Source organism: Sardina pilchardus, chromosome 10, assembly GCF_963854185.1.
Source record: "Sardina pilchardus chromosome 10, fSarPil1.1, whole genome shotgun sequence".
Taxonomy (NCBI): domain Eukaryota; kingdom Metazoa; phylum Chordata; class Actinopteri; order Clupeiformes; family Clupeidae; genus Sardina; species Sardina pilchardus.
Window position 1 is genome coordinate 20518066 of NC_085003.1, and position 15747 is coordinate 20533812.

The following is a 15747-nucleotide window of genomic DNA, read 5'->3' on the forward strand; positions in this document are numbered from 1 at the left end:
CTTCAGCTTACTTCAACAATTTTCAGTAAGGACTCGCTCTCTGCCGCAATACGATTTAGATAGCTGCAAAGGCTACATTCCAAACAGCCTTTTTTCAATAAATATTCACAGCGCCATGAGGAGAGTACTAAATTCCCATGAGCCCATGCCATGAATAACAGCAAGTTAGCATCTCAGTCTGACTCCCTCAATTCTGACACCACTCAGTTCAGCAGTCGCCCTATTTAGTAGTTTTGTCCATCTTACATAATTTAGCATTCTAACACTCTAGCATAGAGAGCCTTGTTTTCCATTTTATTTATAGGTTTGAATTTACATATGACTTGACGTGTGCCACTGCGTACAAGGTGAGGCAGACACTACTCTTGAAATATATTTGGTACACTGACTTGTACCTTGCTTTGCTTGGCTGATTTGGGCTCCAAGGTCAGCTATTAGCATTAAATTGCTTTCAGTATTAATGCAGAGCAGATGCACTATGTCTAAGGTAGAAAGATTTTCCCCATGTCTCCTGTCTATTGTTCTCCTATCTCTAAATAGTGGACTGTGTTAAGTATGGTGACATACAGTAAACTCAAAGATGCACTGTGAGAAGGAAAAATGCACTGTGAAATGTTAACATGTTTAAAGTTTTTATGTTAAACCCTGGTGGTTCATTAACAGGCTTTACAGAAGTTGTTTGACCAGCTTCACCCTTCTGTCACTAGACACACAAAGGTATTATGTCTCGTCTCAAGTTCTGAATGAAATAACAAAACCTTTGTTTATCCTTTATGTCAAAGGATGCAGGTTTGAGCCAATGCAGGACTTCAGTCATTTGACAATGTTGAGAAACACCATTGAAACAAAAAACAGGTGAGAGTGTGCTCTCCTCCTGAATGAAGGAATGAATTGTGGTTGTATGATGAGGACAATGTCCAGAGATTATCGGGCCTAATTTGAATGACGGGTGTAGTGCATAGTCTTAAGTCGTAACTACTAATTTCATAGTCTAAATGAATGCGCTAATTTAACAGCTTGGGCAAGATCAAGCACAAAAATCGACGAGCCAGTTCAGTGTCCCTAAATGGCACACAATAGTACTTCATGCACAATAATTTACAGATTTAAATGTTGGGCTGATAAAAGTCTTGTGCCTGCCCATATTGTACATTTGACGTTCCAAAAGTCTGATTTAGTGAGGGCAAGATTCCAATAACCAGTTCCATTCTTCATGAGATCTCACCATGACAGTTTTAACATAGATTAAAATGTGACAGCTAAAATCATTGGGTTCTCTGATACACCCATCCAGGCTAATTGTCGTCATAAATTTAAATAGGTTTAAACCTCCTCAACTTTTAGTAAAACCTTGATCCAGAAATTCTAGTCTCCAGAGTGTCTTGATTTCCAAGCCAAGTGATCTGCTTTTCATCAACTGCCTTTCATGCATATTCTGTAGCACTCACGCTTAGATATATATTTTTTATGAGCTTGTAAAAAATAAACAGAGTTTTGGTTACCTGCCCAGGACCTGCAGCATTCTGATATTTCATCTGGATATGGTTCGTTAGTCACATTTTCTGCTGTGGAGAGAGATACCTCATCTTTTTAGGAGATTCTTTGTTGTGGATCAGTGCTGGCACTGTAGTGAAATTACAGATCGTAACTGTAGTGAGTTGCTGGCACTGTAGTGAAATTACAGATCATGTAGTAGGTCATATACACACACACAGACATTCTGCACAAAAATTAAATTGCGTTGACAATAGGCTATTGTGCAGCACGTGTTGGACTTGACCCCGTACCACAGGTCGTCCATTAGGTTACATATTATTATACAGTAGTCTACTAATATAACTGTTGTTCTTCACTATTGTCAAAGTTCAGTGCCATTCAAATAACCACGAACACACCAAGAATCTATAAGGCACTGTGGTGCTGAAAAAAATATATTGTAGGCCTATTTGTAATAACTTAATTTGTGCTTAAGTTACGCGCTTGCGCGCAAACCGTACGCGAGTACGCGCCTCGAACCATGAGAAGTAGTCAGGTAAAGCGAGACCAGAGAGCGTGCCTGCCCACTGACTCCCAAAGCACAGTGCCCACTGTTGGTCCCTCACTCCTGACTCGGGGTGGAGGGCTGTGTGAACAGACAGGGAAGGGATGCTTCTCCCGCTCCACTGCCGTCGGAGAGAGCCCGGTGTGTCCTCGCCTCTGAGGTAGAATGAGGTTGTGTTTTGACCTAGAGCGACAATTTGGAAAGACCGCTGCTCTTCGTGTCTTCAGGGTAAGATATTAATGTTGCATGTTGTCATTAAACGCATTCGTCGTATCGCTTCACTCTTGGCTGAAACAAGTAACAGAGTAGAGCGTTTTGTTCTGTCTTATACCGTATCGACGTTACAACTCAAAATACTCATTGTTCCATCGTAGAGATGGTAACGTCAAATGAGTGTGAACATTACATTACACACGGACGACAAAATTGTGTCATAAAGCGTGGAAATATTTTTTTCATCGCATCGTCTGACATTTAACAAACACCTTACTGTACTGTCGTTCTGTGTTTTAACTGATAAAATTATTTCAACATAACTTCCCATTCTTGGGATATCGCACGTTTTACTTGTTGAACAAGCCTGTTTTGTCCACATTTTGACAACATTTTGTACTGAACCAGAACTCTTAACTGAACATGCTATAAAGCGCACCTGAGACGTGATAACTAAGTTGTTTTAGACCGTGTAGGTGTGGAAAGCACAGACCAATCCGTTTTTTAAAAAGCTGGCTCCTCTTAAGTGAAAGTGAGGATAAAGGAATGACACGTACAGTAGCCTACATGCAAGTGCATCGCTTCAGGAATAGAGGAGGCAATGTTACCTAGGGCTAAAACAGGAGTTAGTCTTCCTCACTGTGAACATTTTCATTCTACATGTCTCCTTCTCTTGTCTGCCTATCTCTGCCTCGCTGTGGGGTGCTTGGCTGCTTTATTGTGTTGTGCAGCCCAGGTCACTAGTTAGAGATGGAGCGGAACAAAGGAGGAGAGGAACACATGGACAGACAAAGGAGGAGAGAACCTGACAACTATGGAGGGCTATACAAAAGGGAGATGTGCTTAGCGGTGTTTAAACTTTCACTCCATCGCTAAAATATAGATGTAAGCCTCGTAAAAGGGCAAGTGAGAGGAGAGAGGGGAAGGAGGGAAATAGAGGGAGACAGAGGTTGCCCTAAATAAGTGCTCCTGCTTGATTTTATTCATACATTTTTCTTCACAAATGTCAAAAATTGAAATAGATTTAAGTGTCGGGGAATTACAACTTTTCCTTTCATCTCCTCTGAGGGTGTGTGATGGAAGTCTGCACACCGTTTCTCTCCAAAGCGGAGTGGAGCTCACCCACTCTTCCAGCAGCACAAGGGGGATTTATTTCATGGCAAATTCCAACGCAATCTGTGCTCTTTAACTTGCTTAAACAATAAAGAATAGGCGGCATGCTCCGAGAACAATTTGAGGCTGATTCCATCTGGTGGCTGAGATATTGAACCTTTGGGAGCGTTCCCGGAATGGGAAAGGTAAGGAAGGAGACGCGCGGCTCCAAATCTAATGGCTCTAATCCACAGATTTGGCATCTGCTGTTTTTTCCGGGGCGGTGGTGGTGGTGGTGGTGGGGGGGGGGGGGGGGGGAAATGGTGGGCGTCTGCCTTATCCTTGATTATTACTCCACAATGAAAACAGACTCCCACTGTGGATCAAACAATTATGTGTAATTGTAATCCCAAAAGGCACGGCAACAGAGTGTGGCCTTGGAACAGTGCACTGGACGCGGGTGATGTGCTGCTTCGCTTTCTCCTCGCCGTTTCATGGCATGAAAGAGGACATTGTGTTTAGAGTTGTGAAGGGGAGACAAGTCATTCAGCTGTCGCTTCCATCTCCTGGGGTATTGACCTGCCGCTGCGTAAGTGCTGCACTCCATGTGTGAACAGGGGCGAAAGGCCGGTGTGAATTCAGAGCGGAGCAGAGACGAGGGTATGAGGAGTGACACACCGCGGCGCGATGTGAAGGAGTGGACAGCGTTCTCACTCTGTCATTTGGAACAGGTCTGACACAACTGGAGCTCTGGTTGCGGCGCTGCGTTTTCCTGCACTTATTTTGGAGGCGCAGGCAGGCAGGAAGAGAGCCGCCTCTCTGCTGCCTGCAGTCGGTGTGTGTGATGGCTGCCGTCCCGAGGGCCAGTAATAGGGCCTCTCCTCTCCAGCCACCTGTGTCTGAGATCCGCTCTAAATCAGATGCATTTAGTGGATTCAGAAGGCGCCGGTACGTAGGCGGCAGCCGCCTACAGCGCCTCCTCTCAGGGCTGCTTAGAGACAGGTGGATGGGGCCCTTTGAGCAAATAAGGCAGGGGGCGAGGGGCATGGAGCTCATTGTGTGTGTGCCAGGTGACGTTCTGATGCATTATTCCCAAGTGTGTGTGTGTGTGTGTGTATGACAGGGAGAGAAAGAGGGAGAGAGGTGAGAGATTCAGGGCCAAGCCTGGATGACATATGGTATAGCAATGTGTGTGTGTGTGTGTATGTATGTGTGAAGGTTACATTGTTAGCTATAATATATGTTGGTCCATGGCATGTCAGGTGCAGACTGACGGCAGGCATTTGATGTGTTGTTATTTTATTGTTTTGCTGTCGATTTATATTATGTTTGTTGTCAGGAGTTGGCCGACAGTCTTTGATTTGTTTTCATTAGAGACTACATAGCAATCAAATGCATTCAACTGTGTTTACATCTGATGCACTACTCATGCAGTGCCCAACAAGACATCATTTACATTCATTTAATTGGTGCAGCTATCCGTTAAACTCCCCTATAGGTCAGGTCTGATCAAATTAGCTCGCCTGTGTTCCCAGGAGACAGAAATAGGATAGGGATAGTGCAAATGTGTGTGTGTGTGTGTGTGTGTGTGTGTGTGTGTGTGTGTGTGTGTGTGTGTTAGTGTTAGTGCGTTGCATACTCACACTGTGTTTCCATATGTCTGAGTAAATGAAAGCAATGTCCACTTGAGAGGAAAATCATTTCCCTATCCTTTTATCACTTCAACTCCTGACCATTTCCGTGAGAGGGAAATAGCTCTCAAACATTAATCATCTTTACTGTGCAAATCAGCATTTAGAATTAACAAACAGAAATAACAACACTCTTTCTCTGTGTGTCTCTGTGTGTGTCTCTGTGTGTGTGTGTGTGTGTGTGTGTGTGTGTGTGTCTCCTCTCAGTGTGTGCGGTGTTGAGGATGTAGGCTGGTGGAGAGGGATGGAGTGCTCCTGGAAGACCCTGCTGCTCCTGGTGTGTGCGTCTCTGGTGGTGCAGTACATCGCCATCCGCTCCTTCAGGGAGTCCCTGCCCAGCTCCTGCCAGGGGAACTCCCGCTGCCTGGAGCGCCAGGCCAAAGGTTGGTGCCTCCTCCAGCTCTCACCCACATCAGTGCCCACATCAGTGCCCACCTGTTCATGAGAAACAGCTAATAATGAAAGTGCCGTTTTTTATGTGTTTTTTGTCATGAGGACATCGCAATAAGCAGGATTGAACAAAACTGAATAAAAGGATCGAACAAAAACTTTGAAGGAAGAATTTCCATCAAGACACACAGATTGGTCCGGGACTAGTTTTTAAGCATCGGCTTGGAAATTGGTATCCGCGGCTGTAATCCTCAGCATTAGGAGGGGCTTGTTGACTGTATCCTCACATTACATGTGTGGTCATGTCTGCAGGCTTTGTTGCCAGATCTGTTGACCATCACACGTGCCGACGGAAGACTCACTTGTGTGTGGCTCAGACAGTAGAGGGTGCAGTGGAGTGAGTTGTGAAGAGCAGCGCGCGGTCCCAGGAACAGGTCTGCGTCTGCACACTGTATCTAAAAATTCCATCAGAGAGCCAATACACCAGGCGTCGAATCAGATAGGGAATCTCGGGCTCCATATCTCGGCGCAGATATTCTAATCTCCCTGTAAGTGGTCCTCCAGCAGGTTAATTGTGTTGAGAAGGCGCTGCATTAGGCGGCGGCCGGCGACAGAGATTGCGGTGAGGATTGATAACCACGCGGCTGGGGAATACCCCTCCTCACGCTGGAGAGCCAGACGAGGAGATGGGATCATTTATCTGGAGGATTCAGGTCTCATAGAGCAGCTGTTAGCAATCTCAACCGACGGATCTGCGTGGAAAAGGCAATCTCTCTCCCAAACCCCCGCCTTTCATACACACACACACACACACACACACAGAGCAACACACATAGAGAGATGCAGAGAAACACACCCTAATATCCCATGTGCAATCAAATGCTCATCAGCAGTAATTACAGTAGATATGTTTCTCTCTCTGCACTCAGTGTAGAGGTGATTAATGTTTAAGAGCTGCTCTGTTGTAGGATGAGACTGCCCCCTCCCCCCGATTCTCATGCATGCTTACACACTCCGTTACTTTGCATGTAAACAGATTATGTTTATTCTCAGGGGTTGCCCGCAAACTGATTTCCCAGGCTTTTATGTTGCCAGTTTAATTTGTTTTTTGTTTAGTTTTTTTTTTTGAGAGGAAAGAAAAAAAATTAAAATCCCTAATGTAAGTGAGTCATGAATTATAGATGTGTAATTATGAGTGAATGTACGAGCCTGTTGTGTGTGTGTTGCGGTGCGGTTTTCTCCTTCCAAACAAAGACCTCGGATGTGACCTTGTGTTGGGCCATTGTAACGCTTGAGCCTTGGGTCTGATCAAGCAGAGCGCGGGTGATGGTGGCAGCACATGTGCCCAGTGGGCAGAGTCTAATTGGGTGGTTTGGGTCCAGTGTGCCCGTGCCACGGTCCACTGAGGCCTGGTCCCATTGTGTCAGCGTGTCTCCTTCTCTGTATCTCCTCCCCAGAGTCCTGGTGGAGATCCGCGTGCGACGACAGCTCGGTTTCCATGGAGACGGCGGCGTTGGCGGGTGCGGTCCCGGGACGCCGGCACATCTTGCTGTTGGCGGCCACGCGCAGTGGCTCCTCGTTCACGGGCCAGCTCCTCAACCAGCACCCGGACGTCTTCTACGCCTACGAGCCGCTCTTCCACGTCTGGCAGTCCTTCACCAACGGCAGCGGCGGCGGCTGCTGCCACCGGAGGGCGCCGGAGAGGCGCGAGCTGCTGGGGGCCTACCGCGACCTCCTGCTCAACCTGTTCACCTGCCGCCTGGGCTTCCTGGAGAGCTACATCCACCCGCCGCCGCAGGACCACGTGACGGGCGCCCTGTTCCGCCGCAGCTCCAGCCTGGCGCTGTGCTCGCCGCCCGTCTGCCCCGAGGCGGGCGCGCTGGACTCGGGCGACTTGGCGAGCCAGCCGGAGGAGGCCTGGTGCCACAAGAAGTGCGGCGCGCTCAACCTGACGCTGGCGTCGCAGGCGTGCGGGCAGCGCGGGCACGTGGCCATCAAGGCGGTGCGGGTGCCGCGCGTGGCCGACCTGCGCACGCTGAGCGAGGACCCGCGGCTGGACCTGCGCATCGTCCACCTGGTGCGCGACCCGCGCGCCGTCCTGGCCTCCCGCATGGCCGTGTTCTCGGGGTTCCGCGCCTGGCGCGTGTGGAACGCCACGGGCCGCCAGCCGCGCTACGTGGACCTGGCCCAGATCGGGCACACGTGCCGCGACACGGAGGCCTCGGCCGAGACGGGCCTGCTGCAGCGCCCGGGCTGGCTGCGCGGCCGCTACCTGCTGCTGCGCTACGAGGACCTGGCGCTGCGGCCCGAGCAGCGCGCGCGCCGCCTCTACCGCTTCCTGGGCCTGGACCGGGTGCCCGCGCGCGTGCTCCGCTGGATCGCCCGCAACACCAACGTCACCAACGCGCCGGGCGAGTGGCACTACAAGTACTCGACGGCGCGCGACTCCAAGGCGGCGGCCGAGAGCTGGCGTCTGCGGCTGCACTTCAGCATCGTGCAGGCCGTGCAGAGCCTCTGCAACAGCACGCTGGCCCTGCTGGGCTACAAGCCCGTGCACAGCGTGGAGGAACTCAGGAACCTCTCCCACAGCCTGGTGGAGCCCCGGAGCTTTCAGCCGGGCCTCTGATCCCAGCTGGGGGGGGGGGGGTGGGGGGAGTCCTCCGCAGCTGATTCATTGTGCGGAACACAAGACTTTGTCACGTTACATTTGAGCAGTGTTGGGCTTGGCTACAAACCAAAACATGTGCAAAAATCCTTGCCAAGGAACTGAAAGCAAAAAGAGAACAGTATAAGATACTGTATACTGACTACTTCTTTCAGTCATTCCCATGTTTTTACTCCAGTTCAGATTCAGAATTGATTTTGTCTTCACACATGTTTCATACCTGCTAGTGATTAAGCATCGAAAAGACACTGTGCCTCTGTAGAAGTCAGTTGATAGGTTAAGGTTTATCCATAAAGCTCATTTTAATTTGCTGGCAAAGATGCTGAAGGCAAAGGCTCCAGCTAATTTGTCTGTGATTTAGCTTCAGTCGGTGTCTGTGCCCGGGGTAAGTTTTAATGATCGTGAGCTAAACAACAAATTAGACAGCTCAGGGGCGTGCAACACCCACACATCTGATGGTAGTCGTGATTGCAAGGAATCGACATGCGGGAAGCTTTGTGTCTTGTGTTTCATTTAGTCCGTGTAATTCAATGATCTGCATTTAAGATGAGCTTTGAAGGAGCACAGTGTGGAACTATTGAAATAGTCTGCCTGTTTACACAACCATGAATCTTTTCAAAGACGCTGTTTTATTCTCCCTTAAAAGGGATTGACAAAACCGTTCAACGATTTTTTTTGTATTTATTTCTTACGCGTTTATGATTTATTTATTTATTTATTTATTTATCTATTATTCTTCTGCTGACATGTTTAAGAAGGCGAAGGGGGGAGTCTCAGGATCTTTGTGGTCAGGGGTTGAATGTTGTATTTCATCCGCCGGGACCCGGCGGGCCTGTTGTGCTGAGCAGGGAGTTATGGGTGAAGTGCTGACCGTTTCTCATGTTCTATATGCTGCGAAGCTGAACGTCAGCATAAAAAGGTGCATCAAAGCCAAGATCAGGCGCAGATAATAGCCATGCAGCTGGAAGCTGTCTCTCATTTGTGTTCATGTTGTCCATCCACTTGGAGTGTTTACAGAGGAAAACAAAGGGCAGCTAACGCTGAGGGAGGGGGAGGCTGCTGGTTGGTTTGGGCCGTGGGGGATGAGATGGGTGCAGCATCTGTGTGGTCTGGGGGGGGGGGGGTTGGGGGGCAGAGATAGGTCCAGCATCAGCGGGAGGGGAGGGATGGGATGGGTGGGGGGTGGTGGGGGGGTTCAGGTGGGTGCGGGAATGAATGGCTTATTGGAAAAGTGAATTGGCTGCAGGCCACTCTGGCCGTGTCTTAATCCTAATGGATGCTTTCTTCCCACTCTGATTGCGGCGCTGTCATTGTGTGTAGATGCTGCCAGTGCTTAACAACAGCAGCTCTCCCCCTGTGCAGTGCCAGCATTGAGCAAGCTGCTTCTACAGCCAGGTCATATGTATTGTGTGCTAAGGCAGTCCGCTGCCTCTAGAGCCAGGTCATATGTATTGTGTGCTCAGGCAGTCCGCTGGCAGGCTAATGAAATTTAATTGGTTGAAGGGAAACAATTGGTGGAACACACAATGCATGCAATTGTGTTTGGGACAAGACTGATTGATCAATATAACACCATCATCCACCAAACATTCCAAGGTGTTGCTGAAACTGAAAGTGTATAATTGAATCTGAATTGTGCTATATGATCTAAATCAAGGACAGTCTAGCACTTTGTTAAAGGGTGAAGACTGGCAATTGAATGTCAAAATCAATTTCTTTCGCAACCTCAAGAGTGTTTGTGATTTGTGTCATAGGACATGTCTCGACATGTTGGGTGGGTTTGTCAATGCAAAGTGGGAGTGTGTGTACTTCTGCAGTGTCTTTGTACTTGAAAAAAAATAAATGTGCCATAAAACAAAACAGATGGGCGAACGATAATCGTGTTTGTCTTTTTAAATGCATCTGGGAACCAAAGCTGTTGTCCTAGTTCAGCGACTAGATTTGAATGCATTCCAGTTGATCTGGGACAGCCTTCTAACAAAAGCCCACAGATTCTCTTTGTTGATGTGGAAATGAAAACAAGCACTTACGTCCTGGAGCCCATGGGAGAGGTGAGATTTTAAGGCGGGTGAAATTGAAGTGGGACGATGTGGGAACATATCAGATAAAATTAGGGAGCGCAATAGCACGGTCGCGTAAGTGCCTCTGACACCCGAAGACTAGTTGGAGGCAGACAGAGTCTCCAAATGGCATTCATAATTGGGTACCGTAGGTGCTTCCAGTGGAGGTGGTAGGACTAGTTTCCAAGCTTTGGTTTCCAAGGTTACAAAAGCAATTTGAGAGCAGAAATATGAATGATGAATAAATGAAAATCTCTGTGTGAGACGGGGGGCTGGGGGAGGCGGAGTAGGGCAGAAACAGAGACTCGTCCTGTGAAGCCCTGCCATTCTATCGGCTAAACCCTAATTCCCTGCATTGACAGTCATGGAGTAAATCTTCAGGTCCAACTTTGACATTCTTGGCCTCACAAAACCAGTGGTGAAATACGATCTGTGAGAATGAGCAGGGACAACTCCCAATCTCTTCCTGCAGTTGCACAATGACAGCTGGAGATATCACAGTGTTTGCAGTTCTCACAGGCCAGTGCATTTCAAAATCAACCCCAAGAGATAACGATATTAAACAGCATGAAATGTTATCGTGTGAAAGAGACACGTTGCAGCTCAGTTCCGTTGTTCACCCTGATTCACCACTACATTGAGCAAGCAATGGCGCTGGAGGCATTACGAGTATCAAGGCCTGTGCTTTGAGTCCAGCATCTGAAAGGGAGATTGCTCCATTGATCAGCCCTACGAGCTCATTAAGCCTGTGGTTTGTGTACCTCCCCGCCAGCGCTGAAAGGGTTAAATGGCCGGCCGGTGGGGATAATCTGCGGGCCGTCCAATCACTCTCCAGCCCACGGCTGCTGACTCGGGGGATATTCCACACCGGCCAGGAGAATCCATCTGCGGAGGAGACTCAATAGAGGCAGGATTTAAGACAGGCCGAGAGACGGCAGCCATCTCTCTTTGAACTTAATCTGCAAGGCTACACAAACTGGCAATAAAGCAGAGTTTATGACGCCTGATGAAAGGACTTTCATTGTTTCTTTTTTTTTTTCTTCTTCTCCCAGCCCGGCCCAGCACACACACACACACACACACACACACACTCGGAGGCAGCAGAGTCCTGACTCAGCAACCCTGCCCACTGCTCATGGCTCCATGTCCAGTCCGTCTCCCATCTTGCCCCCTCAGCACTCTCCCCTCTGGCACATGGCTGTCCTGACTCCTGTCCCTACCCAGAGGACCTGATGGCACAGATCAAATGGCTGTGAGCTGCTTCTTCAGTGGCACTGATTTTATCATCCACAAGTCCAACGAGCTGTGACATGTTGCTGAAGACCGTTTATGGATGGGTTGTCCAACTAGAAATTAAAGCCAAATTGATCTAAAAGAAATCTCAAGGCTAGTCCTCATTCGTTTGGATACCCACGGTGCAGTGTGTGCAAACATATACAATGTTATGTGACCATAAGTCTCCTGAGCTAATATCTGTTTCTGAACAGTGACACTAACATCAGTTGACGTTGTGTATGGAGGAGTGTGAGTTTGTGTGTCTGTTTATCTGTGTGACTGTGAGTGTGTGTCTGTGTGTCTCTGTGTGTGTGTATACATACATTTGCCATAACTTAGCAGCAACAGGGAGAAATTGATCGGTATTATGCCTCAATCCCTCAAGGAAACTTCGATCACAAAAAGGTCGCTGAGACTGCCATGAAAAGGAAAGCTATTGACGTTGCAGTTAAAACCTGGGAAAGCGCCTGGGCTTCCATTTGAACACCCCATGATGAGCCACCGTGCTGTGACGTCTCCCCAGGAGACTGCATGTGCTGCACATGTTCCTGCCATGTGTTTGATCAGCGCGAAACGCTGCTCGTGTTCCCTCGCTTTGAGGAGACGTTTTTTTGGACATGTAAACCTAACGAGGCCCTTGTTATGAAAAAGGCAATGATGTTTATTTGATGTCCCCTGTTGTTTGGAGAGCACTCACACTTGGCACGCGTCCTCGCGGGCTCTCCGAGCTCGTTTATGGCGGATTAGGGACGTTTGTGTGGAGTGCGTCCTCTCTGGCGGCGGTCGTCTTGGGCCTGGGCCACACCGGCAACAGAGGGCAAACAATGGGCTGCTCCCAAAGACAGCTCTCGGAGGTCACAGTGCTCTTAACAGCCGCTCATAATGGACGCGTCGTCCGCCACTTTCAGTACACAGACATCTTTTAGACGACAGGAGAGAGCTTAGGTTATAGGGGGGGCTTTTAAAAAAATCTCCCAGTGGAATATCTTTCTTTCTCTCTCTCTCTCCCTCTCTCTCTCTCTCTTATTTTCTTATTCGGAACTGCTGTGTCCTAATGCATAGGGCATAATTTGTGAACCAATAAGTCTAAAGAGAAAAGTCTGCCATGGTAGCACACCTGGTAGTGATCCTTATCAGGGACTTACTCCCATTCTTTCCAAGGACTCTGATGAAGGCGTTTGTAACGTTGAAACGTTAGTCAGTGTTTTGCACCTTTTAAATAAATACTAAAGAAGACATCTGCGTTGCACCGGCATTCCTCTTCTTTTCATATACTATCTGTCCTGGCCTGGTTGCACCAGATTGTCGCACAACTGCAGGAGCGCGGAGAACTTTCCTTTGTTTGCTTAAAAGTCTGCCATGTATCAGAATATACCCACTACACACACACCTAAATATGGAGACCCTGAAGCACTCTGTGTACTGGCAGGTGAGGGACTACATGCCAACAGAAGCACCATCAGCCTCAGCTCAGCAGTCATCAGAAGGTAAATTAGAGGTAGGCATAATTAGAATAATTAAACCAGCAATTGACCCCCCTTCAGAGGCCATGTGGCTGAACCGTACGTGATGAGCCCATAAACTGATGGCTAAATGACTCTGATACTGCACTGGGTAATTAGGCACATTGCAGTTTAAAGTAATGGCGTCATAAAAACCTTATTTTGTATAGTTGCATTATTATTCCGGAGGGAGGTGGTCTATTTTTAGACGCTGCTGCGCCCCGAGCTAGCACGGGTTTTACAGTCAGCGAGGGACTGCCTATGGAGAAAGCCTATGAGAGAGCATGCATATTTAAAAGCCCAAGAAACATCTCATCTGAACATTTCATACTCAGCAGTGAAGCCTGGGCCCAAAACGAAATATTAAACCATTAAGTCTGGAACTAGTGGAAGCAAGGCACTAGCGGCACTATGCAGAACTTAGTCGTAATAGAGACATGTTGTCTGCACATCTGCAAGGACTGGCCATGTTTCAGAGACAAAGGCAAGCTGCCAAGACATGCAACATTTGGTTGGTTTATATATGGCTTAGACGTGATGTAATGATTACAGAGATTTATTCTTTCATTTGCTTACGCATAATAGCTCTCATCTATCAGCAACACCACTGAGAACAACAAATTATTGTTTCTTTAAAAAACAGAGAATCGATGATTGATTTGTTTAGAATGCTGGGTTCCTATGGAGACATGAGTGTTTCTCTATTTATGAAATTCCTCAACCCTTTCCAAAATAAACATGTCTGATAACACTCTTCCACCCCACCCCACCCCACCCAACTCTTAGTCCTATCATCTCCTCTATACTATAGCTCCAGCAGTTGTCGACAGACTGTTTCTACTGTTGTTAGTTTCCAAATCTTTGAAGAGTTTGTTATGATGCCTTCAAGAAGGTGTACGTTTTCCCTGAGAACCCTGGTGTTAGTTCTTCCCAACCTTTTACCATGTGCTCGCAAGGGAACATATCCATGTAAAAGAGCTAAAGAGAAAAGGTTTAGACTCCCTTCTCTTTTCCCCCCCTTATTATCTTTCTTTCCCCCCCTTGGATCAAGGTGCACCCGAACTGTCAGCAATTCCAGGATGAATTCTAGCTCGCTCTCATCTTCAGAGAGAATGCTCATCCATTATTCACGTCCAGAATCAGCACCCAGCCAAACACACCCGCACCAACATGACAGGCTGAAGCCCCTCAATTACACTTACCACTCGCTTCATTTGAAATAGTCTACAAGTGGACAGAAAATGGGAGAGAGAAACGTCTAGCAGGAGAGGGGGATGAAAACGAAGGATGAGGACAGAGGACAGGTGGGTGGCTAATTGACAAGGAGGGAAAAAAAACGGGAGGGAGATTTGGTTCCACATTCATCAGCACATCAATAGCTGCTCATAAACCTTGTCAGTGGGCCACCATTAAAATCATTTCCTTCACCGCTGAGGCACACTGTCAATAGAGAGCTCCTTCAAAAAAATAAAAAGCTGAAACTTACCTCGCCTACATCCTCTCAGGCACTTTCTGCTTTTCACACTTTTTCATCTCTCTCATTCTCTCTCTCTCTCTCTCTCTCTCTCTGTGTCTCTCTCTCTCTCTCTCTCTCTCTCTCTCTCTTTACACTATGTCCTTTCTCTCCTCTCTCCTTTCTGAGCATTGAGATCTGGAGCTGAACGCTGACCACTGCACAGTGACTCAGCAACCTGCACTCAGACCCTCCTTTGTCTAACTTTCCTTTTTTTTCTATTACAAATTACCGCTCTCTATTCTTTTGTGTTCTGTCTCTCTACACTTTCCAGTTCATGTACATTGCCATTTGTTTGTTCTGAAGGCTCTTTGCAGCCTGTTGTCTTCCTCTCCTCTGCATCACCCTTTCCTCCCCCCCTCCCCCTCCCCCTCCTCCTCCTCCCCCTTATGTTCTCATCCCTCCATCCCTCCATCTCTCATCTCCATGCATGCTCTTTGTGCTCCTAGCCACGCTGTGCTACTGAATCCCCACCGGCCTCTCCCACCTGACGCGTCCGCTGCTGCACAAACAAGTGATGAATGTCCTTCATGGCGTTCACACCATCTGTCTGTGTCAGAATAATTGAATTCCATAAATATAATCAGAAGGTCTGTTATGACAGGGCCTGAAGGCTTTGCACTCTTTCATGGCCTGTTTAAAGGAGCGCATCCCCAATATTGGAACGTGGCACACTGCACGGCGCAGGACAGAACTGTGTGGTCGATTGATGATCCCCACTCGAGGATCCATCATGTAGTGTCACCTGTTTAATGAACACCACTCACATTGGTCCACCAATTCATCAGAACAAGTCAAATTCACAGAAAGTAGAGTAACTAAAAAAGCAGTGCTGATACTTTGATGAAATGGCCAATTCAGAGTGGACATGATTAATGCTTTAGTCTTGTGGTTCCACACTTGTAGTTTGTTTTTGTGGGGGGGTTTTTCTGCCGTGAGAAATTACACACACCATTTGCACCGAGTGGGCAATGATTGATTAAGTTGGCGAAAGTGTTTGTTAAAACTGTAGAAACGGTTGACAGTTTCACCACAAATGTTTGTTGTAATTAAAAAGTGGACTAGAATTTAAATGGGCATTTTATTCATTCTCATTAGTCTTACTTCATAACCTTAAAGGGAATTTCAGGTCCTTGAGTATATTTTTAGATGATAAACTGTATGTTTTCATTTGGTAACATAACAATGTCAATTGTTTTGTAGTTTTGGGTGCACCAGAATATGGATTTACAACTGAATAGCATACAGCATTTAGCTAGGCTAAAATCGACGTACGGATCTTCCTCTCTCAAGATGGCAGCGACC

General features: G+C 47.5%; 1 protein-coding gene across 1 annotated transcript; it reads left to right on the plus strand.

Annotated features, from left to right (window-relative positions):
* The first annotated feature begins 2117 nt into the window (after nucleotides 1–2117).
* si:ch73-62b13.1 (Carbohydrate sulfotransferase 1-like) lies at nucleotides 2118–8053 on the plus strand. The gene is made up of 3 exons (XM_062548166.1): nucleotides 2118–2269; nucleotides 5245–5420; nucleotides 6885–8053. Exons 2-3 carry the CDS (start codon nucleotides 5282–5284, stop codon nucleotides 8051–8053), a joined length of 1308 nt encoding a protein of 435 aa, XP_062404150.1. The 5' UTR covers nucleotides 2118–2269; nucleotides 5245–5281.
* Nucleotides 8054–15747: the final 7694 nt, after the last annotated feature.